Raw genomic sequence first — 27,171 nt, 5'->3', positions numbered from 1 at the left:
TATCTTTTAGAAAGAATCCAGAGCCTGAGCAAGCTTGGATTGGGACAATGATTGTGTTCCTCTTTTTAAGCAGAGGGGATGTGAACATTTTTGTTATTAAGGAGGCATTAAAAGGGCCCTAAAATAAGGTGAGGAAAAACCCCTCAGGGGGAGAGGGCCTTATTTGACCTTGTGAAAGAGGAGACTTTTCTGAGAGCAAGGAGAAAGAAGGGAAAAGAAAGATTGTCTAAGATGTTTATGTATTTTAGAGGTAAACGAGGTGGTGACTGAGGCCAGGACTGCTGGAATGTAATGAGGGAAACTGATGGTTTTAAATGTGCCTAGCCAGGATAATTGGGGCACTGAGGGGTGTGGTGGGAAATGGTGCTGTCCTTGGGTAAGATGGAAAAATTCAGAAGAGGAATATTTGGTTGGTTGGAAGAAAAGTGATGACTTTGATTTGGGACATTTGGTAGGATACTGGAAATCCCGATTACTATAACTCCAAAGGAAGTCAAGGCTAGGGAGAGAATTTTTGAAGCTGTATACATTGAGGTCACATTTGAAGCCAGGGGCAATTGGATCTCCCCCAGAAATTTTGCATCCAAAATGGTGGTATGGACTCCTCGTAGGTAGGTACCTGCTATTAATAGCTAGGGGCTGCTCAGCAGAAGAAGGGCCACAAAGGAGCCCCATCTCTAGGAGTGGGGGTGCCAGCAACCTTTACTATCCTCAGGGTAGGACACATACCTAGGACAGTAATTTCCAACCGGTGTGCTGCAAGAATTTTAAAACATGCAATACCTGTCCGTTTGGTCAGGGGCAGTGACCTCTTTTCCCTTAGATTGTCAAATGTAATACATGACAACAGCCAGTACAATAATAGCCATCCAGTATGAATGAATCAAAATTATACCTATTTGTTGTCAGATCAACAAAATATATGTTTTTGGTGTGCCACAGAATTTTAGTAATTAGTGTATGTGTGCCATGAGATGAAAAAGGCTGAAAATCACTACCCCAGGAGAGCAGTGCTAGAGTTCTCCAGCTGAAAGCCCTTCCAGGGTCCTCACGAGACACCTCACCTGTTGCTCATCACAATTGTTAGTGATGTCTGCTGTGGACTCTGAAGAATCAATTGGCCACATTTATTTGACTGCACATTTACAACCTATAAGCAGGAAACAACGGCCAAAGAAGAACGTGAGGAATGTAGGGAGAAAAGATAAGGAAACTCAAGACTGCCGAGTTACAGGAAAGAGATATTAAGTAAGGAGTCATGGGGGAGAAAGGAAATAAAATAGGTTTTAGGCAAGACTGATGGGAATTTGGAAGCTTTGGGCAACTTTGAAAAAGGTTCATGTGCTGGGTGCTAAGGTGTTTTATTGTGTGGCCGGGAAGTAGACGCATCAGTCTTAAGGAACTCTGTAGAGATTCACAGTAAAGGGAAGGGGAGAATTGGGGTGGTCACTAGAAGGTGATGTAGGGAAGATGCCAAGAGTTTGATGCTAGAGTTTCTAATTTTGTACTTGAAGATTAGAAATACCTAGAACAAGTACACTTGAATTTATTACCTATATACCTATATATACCTATAGTACTATAACTATATACTTAAGAACAGTTTTCCCAGGGTACCCTGTCTAAAAGTTGAATTTGTGTTCAACTTTTTGTTTGTTTGTTTTTTGTTTTTAATTTTTAAAAACTTTCTTCTCTCAATTGTATTTTTACTACCTTCTGTTCCCCCAGTATTGTGCTTGGTACTGGAAGGGAATCGAGAAAAATAAGGCGTGGCCTAGTGAGATAAGGGGAAAAAAAAAAAACAACTAAAGGACCTATTACTGCTGAGCAAGATTCTGAGGGAGGTGGTGGGAGTTGATCATATATAAGCAGGGTACAGGCTGAACAGGTACAGTGATCGGGAAAGGCGCTGCAGGATGAGACGGAGAAAGCAGTCGCGACACAGGCCACTGACTTACGTTGTGGTGAGTGCCCGATTCGTGTTCCTGCCACTTGGGGAGTGTTCACAAGTTGGGAGATGTGGCAAGTCAGACTGGGTGAGATCAGACCATAGAGATCTCTGGGGGCCAGGCAGCGAGACTTGGGGTTGATATACTGAGTATAATTTAGGAACTTGGATAGGCCAGTAAACTGATAAAAGAAGTAAGTGAGATCTGATCAGTGGGATGTATCTCATAACTACTGGGAAAAAATTCAGAATCGAACTGTGGAGAAAAGGACTGCATGACAAAAACTGAACAAACAAGAAAATGGGACTTTCTTTGTGCTCCCCACCCCATTCCCAAAAGAAAGAACACCAGAAGCCTTCTTAACCAAAATACTGAGAACTTGTAGAAGGTTGGTCAATGAAAATATCATTGAAGGTGATTATACAGAGGTGAAAATTTTAATGGAAACCATAATGCTTACAGTCTTGATATAAGTTGCTTCTTTGAATCTGCTAGCTAGAACGCTTCAGTCTTTCTTGTGAAAGTGACGTCCATTATGTATCATTAGGGATTTCCAGTTTTAGTGTTTTTAGAGTGAGAACTTTTTTCTTTTAATTTCAGCTTCACTGAGGTGTAATTGATGAAATTGTAACCTCTCTGAAGCCCACATGTGGAGACTGGATATACTGTACACTGAAAGGGTCCCCCGGTCTAATTAGCAACCCAGCACAGCAGTGAGAATCCCGATACTCACAAACCCACCGTGTGCAGATTCTCCCCCAGATTACAAGACATTATAATTCCCTTAATACCAGGTTATAATTGCCTTTGGCAAATTTAAGTAGGGTTTTTTTTTTAGCAGTTCACTTTTTATGGAGTTTTTCATTGTACTCTGCTCTTAGAAATAAGAACTCTATTCCTTTTCACAATTACATTTGATTTTAGGTAATACCTAATTAAACAATGCAATTCTAATAACAAGTGTAACTGGCATCGAGATATTGGGGAGCACAGCCGACTATTGGCATGTGAGTCCCATGGATTGAGCACAGGGTCCATGCTGTGGGCAGATTCTTAAGTGGAGGTCCAACTGAAGAAGCCTCTTAACTTGCCTCAGATCCAGCGTCTATCAGGTGTGCAACTCTCTCAGGTTTTCTCTACACCCTCTGTGGGTCGCATGCTAGGGGAGATCTCCTACAGGGGAAGGCTACTGCCAACCAGAGCCAGTTCCTCTCCTTGTCTAACCTGTGCAAATCACTGGCCACGTTTCAGTTGACCTGTCTCCTTGTGTCTCCTCCGTTGCCACCCCACACTGCCTGTGCTGATTTCAGCTAGGGGTTCCCAGCAGAACTGCTATTCCTGCCTTAGAACACCAAGAAGCTACAGAAGCATGCAAGGCCAGAATAGTGCTAAGTGTCTTTATTAGTAAAACTTGGTCATTCCTGCCTCTGTTCTTGTTTCTTTGTGTTTTAAAATTAGAGCTTTCGGGTTACAGGCCAAGTTACAGAGGCCACTAGGGGGCGCACTAGAGGTAACCAAATGTTGATGCTTCTCTCCTTTCCCTCTCTCTAAAATAAATAAATAAACAAAACCTTTTTAAAAAACTAAAATAAAATTAGAGCTTTCGGCCCTGGCTGGTGTGGCTCTGTGGATTGAGTGGCAGCCTGCGAACTGAAGGGTCGCCGGTTCCATTCCCGGTGTAGGGCAAGTGCCTGAGTTGTGGGCCAGGTCCCCGGTAGGGGGTGCATGGGGGGCAACCACACACTAACGTTTCCCTCTCTTTCTCCTTCCCTTCTCTCTAAAAATAAATAAATAAAATCTTTTTTTAAATTAGCGATTTTGATTTAAAATTAATCGCATACCAGATTGTGTTTGCGATATATGTATAGCTCTTAGCTAACCAGGGCTCAAAGTTTTGTCTTGGATTTTCAGCTTTATTGGCTTGGCATTATGTAAAGCAGGACAATCATACTTGACAAAGAGCATTGTGTATATTTAGAAGCATCATACAGATATAATTGAGCAAATCCATGTTTGAAGTTACTGTACATTTCCAAGTTGCCTTTCAACTTTAACTAGAGCCAAACATTTCTCTACTGACATTCTAGTAATGTGTGTACATGTATGTATGTGTACATATGCATGCATTTATATATAGCTGAATACAGCTGTATATAACTAAATACAGGTTTGTCTGTGTATGTCTAATTAAATCCTCCCTAGGACCAACCACCCTCTTTCCCCTTCTCACAGTATACTGTGCATATCTCCAGCTGTCCTCTGTTTATTCATGGCTTCTAGTCATGAATAATGTCTCCGGTCTAGGCACTGCCTCATGACTTTCATTCAGGTTTAACTCCCACACCAATTGGACATACCTCTTTCACACTTACATTCAAATTCCTAAGAGAAGTGAACTAACTCAGCCAATCACTCTCGCTTCTGTTTATGCAGATACCCTCATGCCAGGCCCTGCGCAAGCCTAGAGACAGGAGGCTGCCTGGAGAACAGGGGCCATTCTCAGCCCTGCCGGGTGAGGCCAGGACAGGGACAAGTTGCCTTATAGAGGAACATGGCTGCCCAGGCAGCAAGTATTGTGGGCAGGGCAGTTTCCCTTAGATTCCAGCATGGCAGGAAGGATAAAGGCTGCCATCACTTATTCAAAGGGATGTTTTATACAGGTACAGGCAGAGGTCATTTGGCACCATTCCAGTGTGTACAAATTTCCATTACTGTGATGCAGTTAACAAACATTAGTGCCCCAATAACAAATTTCACTTACCCTATGTATTTGTTTGCTAGGGCTGCCATAATAGAATGCCACAGACTGGGTGGCTTAAACAACACATTGTTTTCTCACATTTCCGGAAGATGGAAATCCGAGATCAAAGTGTTGGGAGGGTTGGTTTCTTCTGAGGCTTCTCCCCTTGGATTGTAGATGGCCATCTTCTCCCTAAGTCTTCATGAGGTCTTCATTCTTGTGTGTGTTTGTGTCCTAATCTCCCCTTCTGATGACAGCAATCATTTTAGATTAGGGCCCATCCTAATTACTTCATTTGCACTTAATTCTGTAAAAAATTTTTTTTAAGATTTTATTTTATTTTTAGGGGGGAGGGAGAAAGAGAGGGAGAGAAACATCAGTGTGTGGTTGCCTCTCGCACGCCCCCTACTGTGGACCTGGCCCACAATCTAGCCATGTGCCCTTGTTACAGATCGAACTGGTGACCTTTTGGTTTACAGGCCAGCACTCAATCCACTGAGCCACACCAGTTAGAGCTAATTACTTCTTTAATATCCCTATCTCCAACTGGTCACATTCTAAGGTACTGGGAGTTTGAACCTTGACATGTGAATTTTGGGGGGACACAGTTCTGCTCATAACACAATGATATTGTAACTGTGAGTCATTGCATAAGGTACAAACTTGATCGCGGGCTTTTCAGTCTACAAATCACTGTGTAAATATCAGACATACATTATGATCAGTGATCAGTCACATCACTGAGCATGCTATTTTGTCCATGCACAGACAGTGGAATATGTCGTTGTGAAGTCTCCTTATCTCCCAGTGATAAACCCACACAGCATTCTACAAAAATAGATAATCAAGAGAGGGAATCGCCCACTAAATGTGAAAGTGCATCAAACAAACAAAGAGGAAGCAAAATTTAATGTGATTAGAAGATTTGAAAATGGCAACGTCAAGTAAAAACAGGACGAGTCCTACACTTAACTACAATATTGAAAACCATATTGAAAAAGCCTGTTGACCATAAAAAAACAAGCTAAAGTCGCATCAGTGTATTTCAATTTAAATTGCACTTAAAAACATAAAGGCACTTATAGTTGAATTTGAGCATCTACTTTATATTGAAGACTGTAATAATAAAAAATAATAGTACCAATCTATTTGTGTAATGTTCAGGCCACAGTACTGAAGTACTTACTTGCTGCATTGAAAGAAGCTGGTAGTTAAAAGGAGCCTGAAGAAGACCCTTCACTGCCAGTAAAGGCTGGTGTCATGGTTTTGGAAATGGGCAAGAATTGGTGGCTGTGGGGCAGGCTGGTGGTACTGTGAAATTAGCACCCAGGTTCCAAGGATTAGTGGCGGCAGGTGGTTATGATGCTCATCAAACATTTACTGCTGGTGAGACATCTGCTTGAGAAGACAGCCCTCTCTTAAGAGCTTACTTGAAGAAAGATGGGGGATGGCAAAGTGGCCATAAAGGAGAGACTTGAGATGTTCAGCCAGAGGGACTTAGTGCAGGCAAATTTACTGACGTAATTGAGGAAATGGTTGTGATGGAAAAGATGAAGGTCTTCCAGAGAAAGTGATGCCAGTAAAAACAAAAGCAAAACAAACAAAAAAATCCCTTCAAATTAAAAGAACTCTGAGATCTTTGACTACAGTAAAAAGGTAAAGGATAAAATGCTGGAAGTTGATCCTTGGCAATTTGCCAAGGCATGCAAAAAAATGTTCATTTCAGATCATACTATTTAATGCTCAGTATTTATTATTTTAAATTTGTGTACTAGATAAATATTCATTTTACCATGGTTTTTATTTCCCTGTACATATTTAACACACAGTGAGTTTTTAATGTTTTGAGTTTAATTTGTAAAGGTCATGGAACAATCATAATGTTCCCATTGGTGATTAAAATGGCTGCGTATGGTTTCAACTTGCAGGGTCCCACACTTCCGAGCAAAGCAAGGCCTGTACGTGTGTTTGTGTGTATCTTTGCTGGAATTCCTTCTAAGACGTACCATGTTATCTTTTTACTTGCATTAGTTCTCTGAGCCTAGCAAGCATAATTTAGCTTTTGCCTGATGGTTCAGTCATTGTAAGTGGTTCCAATTAGATTAACAGCCTTGTTAAGGGTGTAGTTTATGCAACCAAACTTTCAGAATTCAAACTCCAGCTGGCTCTGTGACTTGTATGTTCTGGAGTAAGATGCTTCCTCTCTTTGTGCTTCAGTTTCCTTATCGGTAAAGTGAAGAGAATAGTAGTTCCTACCTCGTAGGGTTGTTAATGAGCATTAAATGAGCAAAGGTATGGAAAGCGCTGAGTGCCTGGCAACATAGTGAGCAATGTGAGTGAGCTGCTGCTGCTTTTGGTGGTGATGGTGGAGATTTATTGAAACTGAAGCTATTTCTTTCCTCTGTCAGATGGCCTCAAATTACGATAGTCTTTATTTATTTGGGGGGTTGTTTTACTTATGTGTTTTACTCCCTTGTAGTTTGGCTATTAATGGCCTTCTTTGCATCTGCCTTAAGCAAATAAGTGCCCAAGCACCCTCTCATTTGATTTTGGTACTTTAACTGCAGTGTCTTTTATGTAGGAGAGACATTGTCACGTAGTTCGGTGTAAGCCGGGGCGGGGCCCAGTTCCTCATGGATGGCCTGTTGCAGGGAAGCTCAGAAGAGAACCATCTTTTTTTTTTTTTTTTTTTTTTTTTTTTGGCTCAGGGACCTCCAGTTCACTGGTCGATATCATCTCCAAACAAGGTTATACCCGTAATCATTCTATTGTCTATTTCAATAGCATTAAATTATTCTTTGCAAGTACTGAAATATTACCACAACCTGTTTCCTCCTTGGGCCTTGGCATGTCTACATGTTTCTAATGTACTGAGAACCGCGAAGTACCCAGGTGGCCCAGACTTCTCTGAGAAGCCCTGCTCAAGAGCCCAGCGAGTAGAGTTCGGGCCGTGTTATGAGTTGAAAGGAACTGGATAAATGGTGTCAGAATCAGAAGGCAGAACTGCGTTTCTTTTAATTCTCCCTTGTTTCTCTAAGCCTCTTTCAGGCTCACAGATTCTCTCGGGTTCTTTGATTGATTTCACCCAAGGGAGCTGCAGCATAGTGTTTGCCTCACCCTGTAACAACAAAGGTGTCGCTACATTGTGTTTGTAATGTGGTAGGGTCTGCGGGGATGGGCGTTTTGGGTAGCTACTGTCTGGTAAATCTAAAAGTCATTCTCTGAATATAGTATTAGCTTAATACTAGCCCGAAAGTCACCCTGTGGGTATTTAGTTTATCTTATGGCTGAAATAATTTCTATTCTTCCTATACTGTTTTTCTTCCCAACCCCAAATTGCTTTTACCTGATACAGTGCACTAATTTGCTTCACCCCAGTTGGATCGGCTGTGGCTCCCCTTTCCCGTTTCTCCCCTGGGTTTCCTTATGTAGCTTCTGTTTGCCATAGGGCACAGAGAGAGGCTTGGTTCATTTTTGTGAAAGTGGTTTCTAAAGTAGTTGAACAAGAAACTGAAAAGCCCACACTGTACCAGGAGTTCAGTCACACTGAGGCTCCTTTCCCTTCCCCTTTATGGTCCAAGCTGTATACGTCAGTCTCCCACTCAGGGAGAGCTGGAAGTGCAGCTGGCATCCAAGTTGCCTGGCAAATGAGTGAAGAAATGAGAGTCTATTGAATCAATATGTCATCGGTTGTAATTTTACCACCATGAAAAAGAAAAAATATATACTAAAATCCTTAATCTGCAGACTGACTTGTCTCTTCTTGAATATTATTCAAATTGTTAACAAAATTATAAAAATAAAGTCTGTGAATAGGTAAGCTCTATATTCAGGTATTTTCTTACATTGTGGCTATCTCAATAACATTTGAATGAACAAGGATTTTGAAAGGCTTCTAGACACTGGCCAGGGCAAGACTGAACATGCTACCTTTTGAAATTCTATAAGGTTCGTGTTTGGAAGGAAAGCTAGCAAGATTTCACTAGTATTGTGTGCTGTGTGTTGAGGTGGTAGGAACATGTATGAACCTGCAGTTGTTGGGATTTTTCCCCCCTAATATTTAGAAAATTTAATTTTTTCCAAGGCAGTTTTTTATTATTGTGGTGAAATACCCATAAAACTCACTACTTGAACCATTCTCAGTGTACATTTCAGTACATTGTTGTACAACCATCACCTATCCACTCCAGGACTTTTTCATCATTCCACGCTGAAATTCTGTGCTCATTGATCAATAATAGCTCCAGTCCCCGCTCCATTTGACCCCTGGTAATCACTGTTCTTCTTTCCCACTTAACAGCAATCAGACAATATTTGTCCTTTTGTGTCCAGTTTATTTCACCTTAGGGAATCTTATGCATTCTTCTTTTAACTAGTTGCTTTGGGGATGATAATAATCCAAATTCATACTTGTGCAAAGCCGTGGGGCTGAAATTCTGTATCTCAGGGTGCTGCAGTCTTTATTAAACCAAGTGCCTAAAATGATGTGTCATTTTGAACAAGAATTCCATGTTCAATTTTTGTTGTTGTTGTTAAATATTCCTATTATAAGAAAGTTTCTCATATGTGAAATCTTAAATTTTAAAGTTCCATTTTTTTTGTTGCTGTTGCTGTGGTTGTTTTGGGGGGTCATTACCTATACTATTGGCTTCCAGGGCCCCATATGAGCTTGAGGGAAGTTTAAGCTCTTCAAATAATGGAATCAAGTTTAGTGATGCATGAGTGGCCCACAGGAGGTGATAATATTGACAAGACCCAATTCTGTAATGCTTAGCCCTCTGTAACCCCACTGCCACCCCCCAGTAGCATCCTAGGTTCTTCTGGAATCCTACAGCTCCAGGTGGGGGCGGGGACCACCCCCAGAGAATGTGTCAGTGGGCAGAAATGTGATATTTAAACATCGGAGCCAAGTATTACAATACTAAATTCCCCATTTCACATTTAAGGAATTTCCCGTGCATTGTCTAGATGTCTTTCCAATTGCTCCTTTCAGTTTTCCCTAAGATGGTCTGTTCCACTGTAAGGGCTGTGCCACAGCTGTGTGGTGGACTTGGGAGATGCTGAGGAGGAAGAAGCAACCCCAGTGAAACCACGCGCCTGAATTGGCTTGTGGCTTTTGTTTGCTTTTCCCGGGTTATCCATTCATAGTCTTGGATCCATTCTGCAGTGTGTATTGTGAAGTCATGTATAATAGCACCTCATTACACAGTGGGCAAGAAGAACAAGGGTATACCAACTCTCTGGACTGTCCGTCTTCCACTAAAAGACTAGTGTGTCAGGATGACAGGGGCACGGCTGGACCCACGTGTGGCTGATTCCCAGGTCTGCCATGTGCTCTGCAAGCCGCAGAGAGGTTCCTCTCAAGCAGCTAATTCTGCATGACTTCTCCTGCATTTTATCAGAACCCACACGCCGCTTTCTTAGGAACTAACTGGTAAAGGAGTCAGTCTGTATCTCATCCTTGCCCGTCCTGTGTCATGAAAATGTATTCTTAAAAAAAAAAAAAAAAATGAAAGGAAGAAAGAGAAAGAAGGGAGGGGAAAAAAGGTTGCCATCCAGTGGAGAAAGGAGTAATTCCCAGCTTCATTCAGGAAAACGCAGGCTGAAATATGCTTCACCGTTTTAACTTGGCTGGAGATTTTTTTTTTTATCACCAGAAGAGATTTTTTTTTTTTTTTAAGTGACATCCGGAGCCAAAAGGGTGCAGTGTGCCTTTAAGGAAAGAAGCGCCTCACCAAACTTCGCTGTAGTTGTAGCTCACCGTTTGCATAGGGAAGGAAAGTGTTAATTTCTTATTTGTACACTTTTTTTCCCCCGACTTCCTTCCTATTCACTTCATTAAATCTAGAGGCAGTTCAGCATGGGAGCCGTCTGTATGTTGAATTAGGGCTCGCACTCTTGCGCAACACGTCACCAGTCGGAAACTGGGGGTTTGCTTCTGTGATTTATTTCATTATTGTGCTGGTAAAAGGTTTGGAAGGGAATTCTTTTTGGGGTAGTACTTTAGCATTGTGTAGCAAGTTTTGGGTTTTTTTTAGTGCCCCCCCCCCTCCTAGCACTGAGTTGAGTCAGTTGAGCCAGTTTAAGTAATTTTTTAAAATTAAAGAACAGTTTTAAATGTCCATGAATAATTTTACTTACATGCAGGAGTAATCTTACTCTACTCTTTAAGTGCGAAAAGCACCGGGAAATATTTAGTGGATTGATTTCCATTAGAACAAGACCCTTAGAAATCCCTGAACACGAAGCACTGCAAATGGATGTTTGGGGGTCTTTGGGGAGGAGGGAGGATGTTTTGTAGCTCTCTGCATTCCTGCATAAAACCTTAATTTAAGGGGAATAATGGTCAGTACTTTGTGTGTTTCCGTGTGATTCCAAACCCTAAATTTAATAAGAATCTGCATGTATTAGCAATTGTAATAAAAATTGTTTTACTAGTTCTTTTTGCAGTTTAATTTGTTTTTGCTTTTTAGCTACTTAGATTTAGAGATTTAAAAGTCCAAATATCACAAGCTTATGCTTTGTTCCTTTTTTTTTTTTTGCAAAGTTATGGTTGGGGGTGAGAATAGAAATATCCTTTACAACTTCCCCCTCTCTCTTCATTTATCCCACTGAAAAGAAAAACAATGAAAAATTTTACAGCATGAAACTGAAAGTGAAGTGTCACAGTTGTTTGGGATTTTCTGTAAAGAGCAGAATAACATATTTTATGAAAATACTTGAACTTGAGAACATGCACATTGCTTTTACTGACATGCATTTAATGAAAAATAAATTCTTTTATTAAAAAAAATCATCTTAGACTGCTCCCAAACCATGCAGCTTGTTTTATTAAAAAGCACTAAAATGAGATTTAAAATACCAAAAACATACCTTGTTTTAATTTTTGAAAATACATTTGAATATTAATTTGTTTTCTTATTGGCTTAATTGTTAAAATGCAAGTAAGAATCAGAAACCGCCTCAGCTAAAAATCTCTAATTCTGCTGCCTGGAATAATAAGAAGGGAAAAAAATATGATAAGTAGTTGTCAATATTAAAACAGGCTGAAGGAGGAAGGCTTCGGGCCTTGTAGTAGGTAGAATGAAACAGCAGATTTGAGTATCCACAATCCTTTCAGTATTAAATTTTCAGTGAAATAAAATTACTTGTATATGAAAACATAGCCTTTCCCCAGCTCTCTTTTTTTTCCTGATCAGCTGATGAAGAGACTAGCAGCTCGCTGCTTTGCTGGCTTGTTAATTTTATCCCCACTAACTGTGATTTCCGATAGCCGGCCTGCTGATAGTGGTAAGGTAAATATCCTTTTTCGTTGCCGTCTTGAAGATTCAGTAGAACTACATCCCAGGCATGTGTAGGTGTGTAACACATCAAAAGCCGGTGTTCTCCGTATTTCTGTGTGCAACTGGGTGCTTGAGGAGAGCAGTACCATTAACTGTTGACAGCCTTGCATGCTGTATTTATTATTAGCATGTTCAGCCTCCAAGATTTGCGGGACAATTTCCTTTTCTTAATCTTCGCTTAGCTGCAGTGTGTTTAGCTGTATAGTGGGTGTCCTGCTTTTAGGCAAATGAATATTAATGAATGATGTGGAGCTTTTTTTTCCTCTCCTTTTTCCTTTTTCCTCATAATTCATCAGATCTCGCCTCCTTCATAGTGCTTATCTGAACATTGTAGGATCGTGATGGAAATTGTCTTTTGATTATTAAGGCCTAGGCTCAGACTGTCCCTTAGGATTCTGTCTGTGTGCATGTTGCTTCTATGGGTTTGCACATTGGAAGATGCATAGAAAACATATTTTTTAATCCCACTGGCATTTTTAACATGCCAGGTTGTTTTGTGTTCTGCACCAGGTTTTCTTCACAAAACCTTTCTTTTTCAGGAGGCATTGTACACAAGTGAAAGAAATTATGTCTGAGCTGTAATCACTCTTTATATTGATTGTTATACTCACATGATCATAAATATTAGCCATGTTTGGTGCTGTGGAGAAATGAAGGTAATTGCCTTATGATTAGAGCTCTTTCAGCTGCGAGAAAGGATTGATTAGCATTTGCATACTGGAGGCAATATTGAGAGGCAGGAGGAACAAATAACAACATCAGTTATTTTGTGTAAGAAGGCAATCTTGAAATATAATTTAAAGATTTTTAAAAATATTTTTTTCATGATCAAATATTCTTTTATCTGCTGTTTTTTTTTCTTTTGCAGTTTTTTCCCCCCTCTATTTTTTCTTAAGTTTTGAGATGTACCAGGGAAAAAAAAAGTTTAAACTTCTGGGTCTGTCACATGGATCTTTTAGCCATTTATGAGCAGGTTTCTTTTATACCTGGTTGTTTTTATAGCTATTTTATTATCTCTCTGCATTAGTGCTGCTGGCTCTGGTTTAAAGCAAGCGTTTGCAGGTAATTGGAAAAAAAAGTGTTTGTTGTTTGTGAGTGTGTGTGTTCATTGGATGATTTAAGTGCGTTTACAAAGGAATGTGGCTTTGCTCTTCTCCGTTTCCTTGTTTACTAATTGCTACGTTAGAACAAAATCTGGATACAGTTTTGATTTATGTTGTGAGTCATGAATAAATTGGTGTAAAATCATACAAAAGAAATGGTCAATGCTTATGATTGTAAGGATGTATTCTCAGGAAAATTTTTTTCTTCACTCATCCCTTTTATTTGTAGTTGTATCTTTTCTCCCCTTACAGTATTGAGACATTTAAGGTCTTATTCTTCTATTGAGCCAAAATTTCAGTTGGATTCAGTTAACTTCAAACATGTAAATATGTAGATCTTCTCGCATTTGTCATGGTCTTTGCCATTAGTGTTTCGGGCCTTCAACATATTTTGCTCATAAAACAGACTTGGGTTAAAGATGCGTTTATTCAGTATGGTGGTCTTCCCTTTTTCTTCCTACTCCACTGATTGCCATTAACTTTTATTTATTTTTTGTTTGTTTCATTTTATTCTGATTATTCAAATTGTTTGTGTGTATATGCATATTTGTTATTTTCTTGTCTTGAATTTTTCTCCTTTGTGCCATATTAACAGGCCATTGAAGACGGGAATCTGGAAGAAATGGAAGAAGAAGTACGGCTTAAGAAGCGAAAAAGACGAAGAAATGTGGATAAAGATCCTGCAAAAGAAGATGTGGAAAAAGCTAAGAAGAGAAGAGGCCGCCCCCCTGCAGAGAAGCTATCACCAAATCCCCCTAAACTGACAAAGCAGATGAACGCTATCATCGATACTGTGATAAACTACAAAGACAGGTGAGTGTTTTTCTCCTCCTCCTTGATGGTCTTCACCAAGGGCGAAGTAAGGCCTCCTCCGAGCCAGAGTTATGAAGGTGTGCACTGGGTTTTTCACATTCTTTCCACATCGAGTTTTGTGGCTCTCACGCCAAAGGTATCAGTAACCTTCTGCCGTGTTCAAAATGGCCACTGCTGCTGTCTTGTATGATGTTTTACTGTGTAGTATTTAAGATATTTGGAAACAGGAGTTTAGATTACAAAACTAACAAAAGCAATCAAAACTGGAAAAGGATTCTTAAGGACCTCTGAAATGTCCTCATTTATGTGGGAGGATTGGAATGATAGAATAAAATTATGCTTTTTCGTTGAGTTGTTAGAGAAAGTATAGTCCTAGTATATTTAAGATAAATATTTCATGTGGAGACTTTGTTCACAACCAAACAAATGCTTCATCAAAATGACTGTTCCTTCTTTCCTTCCAACACACTTGAATTTCTGAGCATTTGTTTGAGCCACCTTCTTCCTAATAATACTGCACAGACAGGATGCCATTTCAGAAAGTTCACCTCTTTTTCATGGAACTTTGGAATGTGGACTTTGAGAAATCTGTACTGGACACTATCCCCAGACTATTTTAGACAATGAGCAGTTATTTGAAAACCAAAGTGAAGGTCTTTTAGGGTCTTGGTCAGCCCTATGCAGTAGATTAACTACTTAGGCTACATTTTGGTTAGTTGGTTTCCACTGGATAATCATCTGATGCAGTTTCAATTGGGAAGATCATATCTCATTCCAGTCAAAAAATTGATAGGAAACAAAACAATTAAACATTTTATTTCTCTAAATTACATAATGGTATTAATCATTTTTTAGTTACCAATTTTTTTACATTAACTAGTTTTGCTCTGCATACCTGGAAGTGTTTAAAAATAAATAAGTTGTGATTTTAGTTTTTCATTGTGACTCTGGTGAATGTGTTATACCAGAGGGAAAAACTTCATTGTAAAGACTAAATAGTAAAAAAAAAAAGCAAGAAACTTTCAACCATGAGGTTTTATTGTTATGTTTTTATTACGTTATCTGTTAGGAGTTTTCAGAAATGGTGGCGAGTGGGTGGGAGGAGATGCTCGTGAAAGGGTCAGAATAATTTGCCTGTCTCTACCTACCAGGTCTGGTAAGACCCCTGCTTACATTTTTTACTATCTTTCTTTTTTTTTTTTTTGAAAAGTGGATCCCGTTTCAGAATTCTGAAGTAGCCACAAAGGGCAGCCCCATCATATTGGGTTTGAGTGAGCTGTTCATTGACACAGGGGAACAGCACCAATCCAGGAAGGAGAATTTGGCCACGGGTCGATTCTTTGACTAAAGTGAATAACAAACTTCCTTGTAAACCAAGAATCAGTGACTCCCTCTGTTGAGTTTCTATTTACCTTCAGCCCAACCGGTGAATCTGCCGCAGGCAGGAACCGTCCCCATCCAGGAGGCCAACTGGGACAATGACACCTCATTTTATCAGCCCTTATAGAAGGAAAAAAAATAAGCTGAGTGTATCACTCTGCATATGCCTCTAGCTTTTTTGCCTTTGTCTCAGGAGAGCAAAGTGTCTGTTTTGTGGACCTGGTGTGCCTTGATCTGTAACAGGCATTTTGTTCATTACCTGCTGGGTGAGTGTAGGGCTGCTGTAGCCCCAAGCACAACAGAGGAAGGTCTTGCAGGTTGAGAAGCTGGGCCTGCTGTACCAGGTGATGGCTGTCTTTGCCTTTAATGGTGTAAGAGAGGTCACCAGCCGGTGAACCACAGACTGCCAACAGATTGTTTTATTTCATGTTTCACATAGTTTTCTTTCTTTCTTTCTTTTTTTAATTAAAAAGCAAGCACATTAAACTAGAGAGATCTTCTTATAAAACTTCAGCTATTTTTTACTGCCCCTCCCCCTTTTGGAAAAACCTAAATCTCTGGCAGCGCTGTACCCAACTTTCCCTCAGGTAGCAGTCCGGTCAGAGTGAAGAAGAGGCACCTCCCGTCTGGGCTGGCCCACTCTTGTTTGCCGCAGTCTCCCTCGCCCGCTGTGATTCCTCGAGCATGGAGTGTCAGGTCCCCTCTGTCACCATGCTTTCCACACCTGGCCCCCTGCATGCACATTTCCTGGCTCCATAGCCTTTTGAGTTTGTGATTTACTGATACATGTGGCTATGGACTGACAGCTTTCCTAGAAACCACCCAAAATACAGCGTAGTCTAGTGTTAGGTCCCTTAAACATCAGCTAAGCATAGTACAGTAGGTTAGAGCAGAAGCTTTTGTCTTGATTTAATTACCTGTGTTTAAATCCTCATTCTACTCTAGCATTTCCTAGTGGGGCAGGGGAGGAGAAGGGGGCAGGCCAGGGAGTGAGCAATTTTAAATCCTCACTTGGGTATTTGCTCATTGATTTGAGAGAGAGAGAGAAACATTGATATGAGAAGGAAATATCATGAGTTGCCTCTCTTATGTACCCGGACCAGGGATTGAACTTGCAACCTAGGTGTGTGCCCTGACCAGGGATCAAACACACAGCCTTTTGGTGTATGGGACAATGCTCCAATCAATTGAGCAGCCTGGCTAGGATAGGAGTGAGCAATTTACTTAACCTCAGTTTTCTTTCCTAAAAAATGGAACAATTACTGACCTGCCTCTAGAGGCGTTATGAAGATTTGATGAGTTAATAAAACCCAAGCTTTCTGAACAGTTTAATTATTAATAATCAGCCTTTCTGACTGTGTATAACTAATCTCATGGGTGAATGGGGCTCTGAGCACTGTAAAGTAAGTGTCCTTTCTGATAGGTTTGCATCTTTTTATTTCTGAAAAACAGAAAACACATCTTCTGTGGGACTGATCATTGAGCACATCTTTGGTTGTACTACAGTGAAAGGATATTAAAATATTTCAGCCTGCAGACATTGAATAGTTTCTCCTACCCCCCTTCTCTGGTTTTATGTATTTATTTTACCTTTCCTTTGAAAAGCACCCTCATAAGGCCCACCCTGTTAGCTCCCACATTTTAGGTACATTCTGGGGTGTATGCACAAAATTTCCCACTGCTGCATCTTTCATATATGTTTCTTGTTAGTAATCCTTGAGAAAAAGCACTTACTCTATTTATATTTTTTATTTCTCTTACCAAACTTGGTGCTCAAGTAGGAGGCACTCAAATTAGGAGGGCTGTAATTAGATATGTTGTCATATTTTTGGTTGGTTTTAGAAAATGCTGCTGGGAAATGTACCTCTCCATGTGTTCAGAATTTTGCACCATTAAAGTCAGTTACTAATATAGTAACTCAACCTGCCTGTGAGGGAAACACCACCTGTACTGACTTCCCTCCCCTCATCTCAGTCAAGTGTTCGAGCTCTGTCAGTGGTGCAAGATTAGCAGTATATTAAATAATACCTGCCATCTATATTTAACTGATATATAAGAATTAATTAGCTCTTGTGAGACAGTTTTTTTTTTTTTATCAGCGTTCTTCCATGATTTTGGGACAGATGTATCTTTATGTTTTACAAAGGACTAGGATAACATAAGCATCTATTTATTGTATTTGTTTTCAGCACCAGGCCTCGTTTTTTTAAAAGGAGGATCATTTTTAAAAATGTCACCCCAGACTGTGTGATTCGTAACTGTGAGATCTCTCTGCAGCGTTTGCTGTTGAGGGGAGCACCAGTCTGCTGCTCCTCGTCCCCACCGATCTGTTTCCCCAAACAGAAAACTTTGTTGAGTAGTATTAGAAGGCTTTGTTTTGACTTGTTAAGCATGCTTTGTTTTCTGTTTATGTAGAAGGCTTTTAAAATCATATTCTCAGTTGATGTGACATTTAACTTACCACTATGTCTTTGTAAAGGAATTCAACCTAATTTGCCTCTGTACCCTTTAACATTGTCCCTGGGACAAGATTGTAGAATAAGAGGGTGAAGAGTAGGCTTTGGTGGAGCTATTCCAAGTCTGGAGACATGCATGGCTTATAGTTAGCTTAATAAAGAGAGAGATTCCTACAGCAATTCTCGGTGTTGGAAGCGGTTTTAGCTCTGCTTGGTCCAGCTTCCCACAACCCGTATGTGTCCCCCAACCTCTGGCAGACTCATCCAGCCTTAGTGTGGCATTCCCAGCATGCAGTTCACGACACCAAAGGACACCTCTAAACACAACAGCCGTTTCCCACATGAAGATGGATTCAGCCCTCTGACTTCTAGCTGTTTGTTCTACTTAGACTTTCAGGGAGTAAATCTGTTCTCGATCCAAGAAATGTCCTGTAAAACATTTGTAAACACATTCTTTCACCTCAGGACATTCTCCTTCAGGCTGGAACACCTCACTTTGCTATCCAGTGGTACCTACAGTTCTACCACCCTGGGCCGCCTCCTTTGGCACGTTCTGCCTTCTTAGCGCCCCGTTTAAAACGAGGCCCCCAGAACTTTACAGGCATCCCGTGGGCTGATTGCAGGATGGTTAGCTTTCTTATTCCGAACACCAGAGTTTGTTAACATGACTCAAGAGTGTGTTAACTTCCTCCAGCAACTTCGACACAGAGTTAACTCAGGTTGAACATGTGACGTGTTGGACAAACTCCCGCTTCCCCAAACACGCAGACAGCTCTGCTCTCACTGATGCACTGCCAAGGGTAGTCTTCGACTAAGCTTTTCTTTCTTTTTTTTTTTTTCTTAACCAGTATCTACTGGTTTTATTCTTATCCTTACGCAGTTCCATTTAATTGATTTTTGTTTTTCACTCTATTGATACAACTCTGAATTTTTGTGCCTTTTTAAAAAATCATGTTTACTTGTCTGCCTAAGTGTTTTATTTTGGGGGGGTTGGGTTTTTTGTTTGTTTTGGGGGGTTTTGCTTGTTTTTGTCATCTGAAGATTTGCCATATGCTATTGTTGAGAAACTGCTAAAGGGCAAAGGACAGGTCTCTGTGTTATGGCCTGAAAATCACTCCAGGTTGACATGAAGTTATTAACCAGGAATCCTGAAAGTTGATTAGCCACCTGTGAACTCACCTGACCATGCCATCCTGTCACCCGCATTTATCTATCCTTTCTCAAGGTTATCAGGAAAGGCCGAAACCGAGCTATGCTATATTTATGGCCTCTCCCATCTATCAGCCTAGAATTCCTGCTGAAAGAATGAAATGAGGTTAGCTTGTCCTGGCTTTTCTAAGAGACCCCCTACTGCTCCTTAATGATGTTATTTATCTTCTCTAAATAGCCCCATGGCATCTGAATAATTCCTTATAAGTTTTACCCAGGGTCCACATCAAGCAGAGCAGTCTCAAGTTTTCTTTCCCCCTTTTGAAATTGGTACATTTGCTTATCTCTAGTCTTCTGATTCCATTTCTAGTCTCTGTAATTTCTTAACCACTCTACCGAGGAGCAATCTACACACTCTTTCAGGATGTAATTAGTTTGCAACTGGACACTTGAACTCATTTGAAGTGTATTGATATGCTTCCTATCCACTCTGCTATCACTAGCTTTTGTTCAACCTTTATCAGCCTTGCTTTTCAAATCTGAGCATTGTTCTCATTCCTGAAGAATCTGGAGTCAGAATATGGGCTTATTGTCACCTCCTCCCTCTCCACCAATCGTGTGAAGACTGCAGCAGGGGCATTTCCGGAGGACTGACCCAGTGGTCTGTGAAGGGTTGGTTTATAGACTTCACATCCACCAGCTTTGAGGATGGACACAGGGAAGCAGTGGGGGAGGCAGGTGCGACCTGTCTGGCACAGCCCTGGCACCCAGTGGGGTGGATGGCAGGGGCGACAACCACATGGCTCCTTTCTCCCAGAGGCTCTTAAGGCTCTGCTCTTCCCTGAGCTGGGGCTGTCTTCTTGCTCCTCCTTTTAGGAAGCCCTGGTGCTGTCTGTAGGGATGGTGGAAAGACTTAGCTGGGTCTGAATCGTAGCTATTTTCACATTATACAAAGTCAGTTCTTCGTTTATTGCATCCCCCTCCCCTTATTTCCAGCCCTGTACTGCTGAGTAGGACTAGAGGTACTTGCCCCCATGCAGTGGAGGAGATAGCCCTCCTACCCGATGTTACTGCACAGGCAGTGAACTAGGGAATCCAGGAAAAGAGGGGGTCATGTGAGCCCATTATATAAGGGTACAATGGCATTATCTCATGCTTATAATCACTTTTAGGGGGAACACACATACACACACATAATTTTTTTTAAAGATTTTATTTATCCTTGAGAGAGGGGAAGCTGGCCTGCAACCCAGGCATATGCCCTGACTGGGAATTGAACTGGCAACCTTTCAGTTCACAGGCTGGTACTCAATCCACTGAGCCACACCAGCCAGGGCCATGTGTGTGTGCATGCGCGAGTATGTAATTATAATGACATGTACCAGGGTAATGAGATACAACATTTCATTCCATTCCACTATAGTGGCTTTCTAAGGATTTGATACACTGCAACCCAAAGATGAAATGTACTTGTTTAATTCCTATACATGCTGAAAAGGCATTTGTAGCATTTCCCTCGTTTTGAGTAAAGCTGAGCTACTGTTTTCAAGGCTCATATGTAGTCAACTCATTCTCCAGAAGGGATGGACTCTTATTAAAAAATCATTGCATTGTTCCAAGATTTTGTCTACAAAGTGCTTTACCTGAAGTGCATTTAGGTATTTGCTGTGTCAAAGGCTTTTCCATCGATCATCATCCTGAGGTAGATTATTCATACCACCATTCATATTATCTTTCTAAAATAGATTTGTAGTCGCATACATTTGTAAAGCCAAATCCACATCATTATTTAATATTCTTTTTGTTATTTGGGGGTTTTTGTTTGTACTGTTTTCCCCAAGCCAGACTGCCGACCGACTGACTGCAGGTCTGCCCCCATGTGCTCCTTATCAGCACCGTTTTAAATTATTCTGCTGGACTTTTCTTTGTTCAGAGCCTCGGGTCCTCGGCAACTGGTCGTTTCCATCACTCTAAATCATAGAACCATGCCCATCTTTTTTTCAAGTCACTTGCAATGGTCGTCACCCCTTCTATTTCAGACATTCCAACTAATTCTCCTATTTTGAATAGAGCCAGGACTTTCCCCCTGTGCTTCTCTGTTTATGCTTTGCCCCCTCTGCAAAGCCTCCTGCTCTCCTAAGGCAGCGTGGGCAGTGGGTCTGAGGAGGGGTCTCTAAGTGGCCACACATGGTTCAGTGTGCATCGGGCGGTGCCTAGTGCAAGGCCTTGTTGGGACGGAGGGTTTTCTCCAGATTTGTCACACCTGTCAGCCATTTCTCTGCCACCACACAAAGGGATATGAGAAAGGACTAAAGACCTCAGGTGCTCATTTCTTGTCACTTCCAGTTGAAAGTCATTAGCTCAGTGATTCTTTTGGAGTAGAATAAAGTTCTGAGAAGCAGAGTCCACTACCTAGATGGTGTTCAGAAACTGAGTCTGGACATTGCTTGGTGCACCGTCTGTGCCAGGTGCTGTGTTCAAGTACGGCCCCCTGTTCAGTGTTCACAACAATCTGAGGTGAGTATTGTCCCCATTTGACAAAGGAGGAGCTGGACTTGGATGAGCTTGCTTTGCTTCCCTGAGGCCACACACACCCCTAGCAATGCTGCCTGTTTTTCACGGCTTCCAGAGCGGTGGATGGAACATGCGCTCTAATGGCCTCGCAGAACAGGTACGAAGGGAACTGGGATCAGCATAGTAGGCATTACGTGTTTGAGAGAAGCCGGAAAGTTCCAAAGAGGTTAGGAAATCTTTTTTTCCCCATTGTGGAGAAGTGTATATTTTTTCAAATGAGGTTCCAAACATACACCTGTGCGACCTTCCCAACCATCCTGTGCCTCTAAAGCAAGGTAGGCACAGCAGGTAGGTGTGCAGACTGAGGCTCGGAGAGTGAAATGAGTGACCCAAGGTCACCCAACCTAGGAGGCAGGAGCCAGGCCGGGACGGGTACCCAGGTCTTCTGACTGTAGTGTTCTTTCTACTCTACCACAGGTGTAACGTGGAGAAGGTGCCCAGTAATTCTCAGTTGGAAATAGAAGGAAACAGGTCAGGATCTGTCTTGTATTCCCGTGTCTCTAAATACAGGTATCCAAACAGACTGATTCCTGAAGAGTCAGAAACAAGTTTCTCCGGTACCTCCCGATGACCCCTACCTGGACTGTGGGATGCAGGTGCAGATATGCCAAAACACCTGCCGTGGTTTTGGGGTTGTTGGTGCAGTGTTTCCCTTTGGGGTCCGTTCTGTAAATGCACTTCTTAAAAGATGTCACCAGCCAGCCTGCCCCTCCCTGCCGCACCTCGGACGTGGGTTTCTGTGGTTTCCCCACCCTTTCGGCGCAGCTTCTGTCTGACATCCTGCGGGCCTCTTCACTTTGTGTGTCTTGCTTTAGAAGCTCAGTGTCCAACACCCTGGCACCGGATGTCCTGCAGGGCGAGGTGTCTGGCGTTCTGGAGCTAACTTGTGGCGCGCCGAGCATTTGCACTCTGGGTTGCGTTCAGGGCGTGACTCCTGGGCGGGCCTGCCTGTCACCTATAGTCCTAAGTGTCCATAACCAATCTGTTTAACATTTGTGTGCCTGTGCTTCTGTCGGGTGGAAAGTAGAAATGCTTTTCTCCTAGAGATCTTGTGAGAATAAAATGATGCTGATTGAGAGGGAGAGAGGGTTTTGCCTGATTCACCAGGGCCGGGGGTTGTTAGTAACACGTTTAGAACGTACAGTTAGCCTGTACCTTTAAAAAGTGTCAGTATAATACTTTACCATCTGTAGTCCATGTTTGTTAGTTGACCCAAGAATGTGCTTTATGGCATTTTCCCCCACTAGAATAGGATCTGAATTACGGCAAGGAGGAAAAAGAGCGGAAACTGTCTTGTATTTCAGAATGAGTACTGGTCACCAGTTGTGGCATTCTCCTTTGTGGAAGGAGGCTAAAAGTGGGAGTGATGTGTACCTGCCTACATCTGGGTGGAGATGAAACTGTTGAACAAGATTGTCTTTTTAAAAAACATTTTCTATTGGTGTTCAATGAACAGTTATCAATCCTGGAAGCCAGACACACCATCCATAGAGTGTCCTGAGAGATCTCAAGAATTGTGAAGAATTGTGTTCTGGTTTTGGCACTCTGAGAAAGAACTCAGTTTGGATTTGAATTTCAGGACTGAAACAGTCAATGCTTGACATAGTTAGTTAGTGTGGGCAGTTTAGATAATGAACCAACTTGGGATAACACTTCCACCCCCTCAACGCAGAAAGGAGGCTTTGGGGTCTGCATGGTGTGATGCAGAGGCTAAACCCCCAGCCCAGCGAACGAGGATGCACATAAGCTCTTCTCCCCTTCCATCAAAATGGTCATGTGACCATGGAAAGTGGATTAATAACTTTAAAGGTTATTGTGAGCCTCCGATGTCATGCCCAGGCTTTTTCAGGAAACAGTATGACTGCAGGTAGTTGGCACCTGGATAAATCCATTTTCACTGGAGACATGTTTGAACTGGAATTTCCAGAGCCATAGCAAGGGGCCAAGGCTTCCTTCCTCAGAGCTGGGGAGCCTTTTCATCCCTTACTCTTGCATATGCTTCCTTTTCCCAGAAGCCTGAGTTCAGGACATGTTCAGAAGGTGCATTATGATGTATACATTTTTTAAATTATTTTTTTAATCCTTTCTTCATAGGTTCAGAAGCAATGGGCATTTTCTGTGTTTCAGTCTTTGTGCAAGTGTTGAGAATGGGAGAGAAATGAATAAAATGGAATACCTTAAAGCATAGTTAGAAAAAGCTCTATGAAGTAGTTACGGATGCAGTGTATGTATAAAATTAATGGACAGGGTGGGAGGGGAGGAACAGGGCCGGAATGGGGAAAGTTTCGAGTGGGCTGTGGGCGGAGTGGGAATTCCTCAAGTAGACTGGCAGAGGAGGGGAGGAGGGGGCAGCGGTTTTTAGCCCATGTGCATGGGCTGCCATGGAGGTATGGAAAAGCAGGATTCCCTTAGAGACCACACATATCTCAGGGCGACTGGGCCATCAGGTATGAGGGAAGAGGGACATGGCATGGGACATAGCAGTGGGTATGAAGAGAATACATACTTAGAAGTTGATTGCCAAGACTTAGGGGCAGGCTGCATGCAAGGAGGAAGATAACTCTTGGATCTCTCTCCTGAGTGGTAAGTGAAGGTGGTGTCATTTATAGAAATGTGGGTGAAATGAAAACGTGGCGTGTGCGTGCGTGTGTGCAGATGCAACTCCCTAGCCCCACGTGCTCCGTCCCAGGAAATCTAAATTTCTCTCCACGGCTATTAACAGCCCTTGACGTTGTGATTATTTTGTTGGTATTGACTCTCCCTTCAGGACTAGCCAAGAAGCTCTTTTAGACAGAATTTATTTTTAGCAATGTTGACACCAGACATTCCATATTTCTTTAAATGTGGGAGAGGGGCTGTGACTGTGGATCTCAGGCCCAAGCACCTTTGCGCTTAATAGCCCTAGTTAGATTATAGAGAAATTGCTGTGAAGATACAGTAACGTGACCAAGTGGACACACTTTGAGAAAAATCTTAGTTCTAGCTGAAGAGCCTTGCTCCGTTTATTCTCTGTGTCGGGTACTGTGGGCTCTGCCTGAAGCCGACAGTTGACCTTGTGTAGCTGTAGCCTGGCGAGGTCATAGCCTCATGCACTAGATGCTTCCCAGAGTGTGGTCCTCACTCTCAAGCCCTGTAGCTTCTTGGAGAACTTCCAGCACAGTTAGAAGCTCTGAGAAGTTTTCCTGTAAAAACACCTGCTGAACTTGGCTTAATCCAGTGCTTCCCAAACTCATTTGACAAGCGTGCCCTGCCCTGCCCTTTGAAGGAGGACTGTTAGCAGTGCCTTAAGCTTGTGTTCCAAGGAGCACACTTTGGGAAATGTTGGCTTTGAGCTCAGAAGGTGCATTTACTCCAGAGAGAATCTACTCAGAGAAATCTGGATTCCAGCACTTCAGTTTGCCCTCATTAAAAATATTGATACTTGCAGATGTTTACTGGAATAGGCTGCTTTGACTCCTGGTGACTTGCCACTTGTGTTGCTCAGCCAATTATACCCACGTACAGCAGGTGGGCAGGCCACAAATAAACTTGGTTTGTTTGCTTTCCCAGGCACAAAAGGCCTCCCCAAGGCTTCCAGCGTTAGCCTGGCCCAGAAGCCCAGGGTCTCTGCCTCTCGAAGCTCCAGGCCGATTCCAGCATAAATGGCTTCTCTCGGAGGGAGGGAAAGGAGTCCCAGCTGGAAATAACTAAATTCATTTTCTAACTGTCTTATAAACTGCCCTCAAAAGAACTCTGAGTGTTTTGATCAAAAATAGATTTTGCTGAAATACAGCAGTTATTACAGTTTGTATGGAAAATAATGGAATTAATAATAATACAGAATGAACCCCATTTCATGTACTCACAACTGTAAACCTACTTTTGCCCACCCCCTCTGTTCTTGTATATTCTTGGGGGGGGGGATCTGCCTTGCTTCTTTAGAGTTGCACCTCATATGTCTTCCTTAAGAATTTACTAAAAGGGCCATTATAGGAGAAAGCGGGGATCCGGAGCCTGCTGTGACCCACCCCTTTAACAGAGTGACGCTTGGGGTTTGCAGCTCAGTTGGAGAGGCATTTGATTTTGCCTGCCGAAGCTTTATGCTTTTGAGTGGGGTCACAATTCAGTGAAAACCTTTGAAGCATTTTTTTTTTACCTTAATGAAGTCAAGATACAGGGAAAGATCAAAGGACAAAACAGGAAGGGAAAGAGGGTCCTCACCTTTCAGAAGGAAGGCGTCCTGAATGACGTCCAGGTGTATGAGACGAGGGGAGGAAGGCTGGCCAGGTGACTGGCCGAGGAAGGCACTGGCCCTTTAGCCGTCATGTGTAGACAAGTGGACAGAATCCTATACCTGCATCTACTGTTAATGAAATGTTGAGTGAGACAGAGAGAAGCATCTAGATGTTCTGAGTTACTATTTCTAAAAAGTCAAGTGATAAATGACATCTTCTCAAATGTCTCCTCAAAATTCTTGCTCAAACAAACAAAAAACCCTCTGAACCCCCTGTCCCTCTGAGCACCCCTGATTTGCAGTAATAAGTTCAATGAGAGAATTCCGAGGAAATAGAAACTTTATCTAGTAGATTCTGACCATTGCAATACATTAAAAATTTTATAGAATTATGTTCTATCATTCTATTTATTTATTTGGCTTTATATGGTAGAGTTAAAAGGTGCCAACTGGTGACATAGGATGTCCATGGAGATGCAGATAAAGGAGGGGCCTATGGTCCCCCAGACGTCATTTCTCCAGGTTATCAGATTAGACCTTTGACTTACAGCATGTTTTCAAAGCGGGTAACCCAGTAAAATGGTTTAAGACCTACTTTATTTATGGATGATAATATGGTTCCAAATTGCGGTGGATTGTAAATCATCTTCTTGTTGAATAAGTATGTTATTATTAATGTTTGTTTATGCTCTGGCATATGTCATTCTGATCCTTAGTTAATGCCTTTTTAAAAACACTGCTGAAGCTGTCAGGCATTTAAAATGTGATGTCCTGTGTTCTTTTTTCCTGTGAATGTCACAACAAACAAGCATTTTACCATTCTTTAAGGCTCATACTTTTAAAGTACATAACTTTAGACTCTGTAGCATATACATATAAAATTATGTATGCATACATACATATATACATATACATACAAATATGTGTATGCGTGCACAAGCATATACAAATATGTACACACACAAATGTACATGTGTATGTATACATGTATGTGCCTATATTTTAGCTTGGGGTAGATGACCAAAAGTAAAACTGTGCTTCAGAATGATTGTATTCCAGACGCTTGATAAAGCCTTGGTGCTTTTCTTACCAAGCTGAGCAAGCCCTTTGTAGTCTCCGTACATCAGGGCCTTTATTTGGCATTGACCTGATGTAGCCTTGTTTTTGTTGATTACTCGGGCACATTATATACCTATATTCTTAACATAATCCTTGGTGATTTTTGCCAGCTACTGATTCCACTACCAAAAGCAAGCCTACCCCACCCCAGTCTGTTTTGCTGTTATCTCATACATGCTCCAAGAGTCTGAGAAGTCAGATTTCCAAGCTTGTTAGGAATTACCGTCAGTCAACACCCAATAAGTTTCACATGAGAAATCTCAGTAGTGAATATGGAGCACAGGTGCTTGTGACACCTAGTTTGTGCCTGGCTCAGGTGTCTGGGGTCTTTC

At 41.8% G+C, this 27,171-nt stretch overlaps 1 protein-coding gene across 6 annotated transcripts in view; it reads left to right on the top strand.

The window, feature by feature from the left end:
* Window positions 1-27,171, top strand: part of SMARCA2 (SWI/SNF related, matrix associated, actin dependent regulator of chromatin, subfamily a, member 2) — a 160,390-nt gene that overhangs the window by 117,167 nt on the left and 16,052 nt on the right. For 4 of the 6 annotated variants that reach the window (XM_028514830.2, XM_036021708.1, XM_036021707.1 and 1 more), the window contains exons 28-29: window positions 13,731-13,948; window positions 21,925-21,978. In XM_028514830.2, the coding sequence (XP_028370631.1) occupies window positions 13,731-13,948; window positions 21,925-21,978 (272 nt within the window). Of the gene's footprint in view, window positions 1-10,548; window positions 10,661-11,888; window positions 11,985-13,730; window positions 13,949-21,924; window positions 21,979-27,171 lie in introns of those variants that run through there. The other 2 variants (XM_028514844.2, XM_028514837.2) reach the window with 2 other exon arrangements.

The sequence above is a fragment of the Phyllostomus discolor genome, chromosome 3 (genome assembly GCF_004126475.2).
Source record: "Phyllostomus discolor isolate MPI-MPIP mPhyDis1 chromosome 3, mPhyDis1.pri.v3, whole genome shotgun sequence".
In the NCBI taxonomy this organism is placed as follows: Eukaryota; Metazoa; Chordata; class Mammalia; order Chiroptera; family Phyllostomidae; genus Phyllostomus; species Phyllostomus discolor.
The sequence above is the reverse complement of the archived record's forward strand: the minus strand, read 5'-3'. Positions and strand labels throughout refer to the sequence as shown.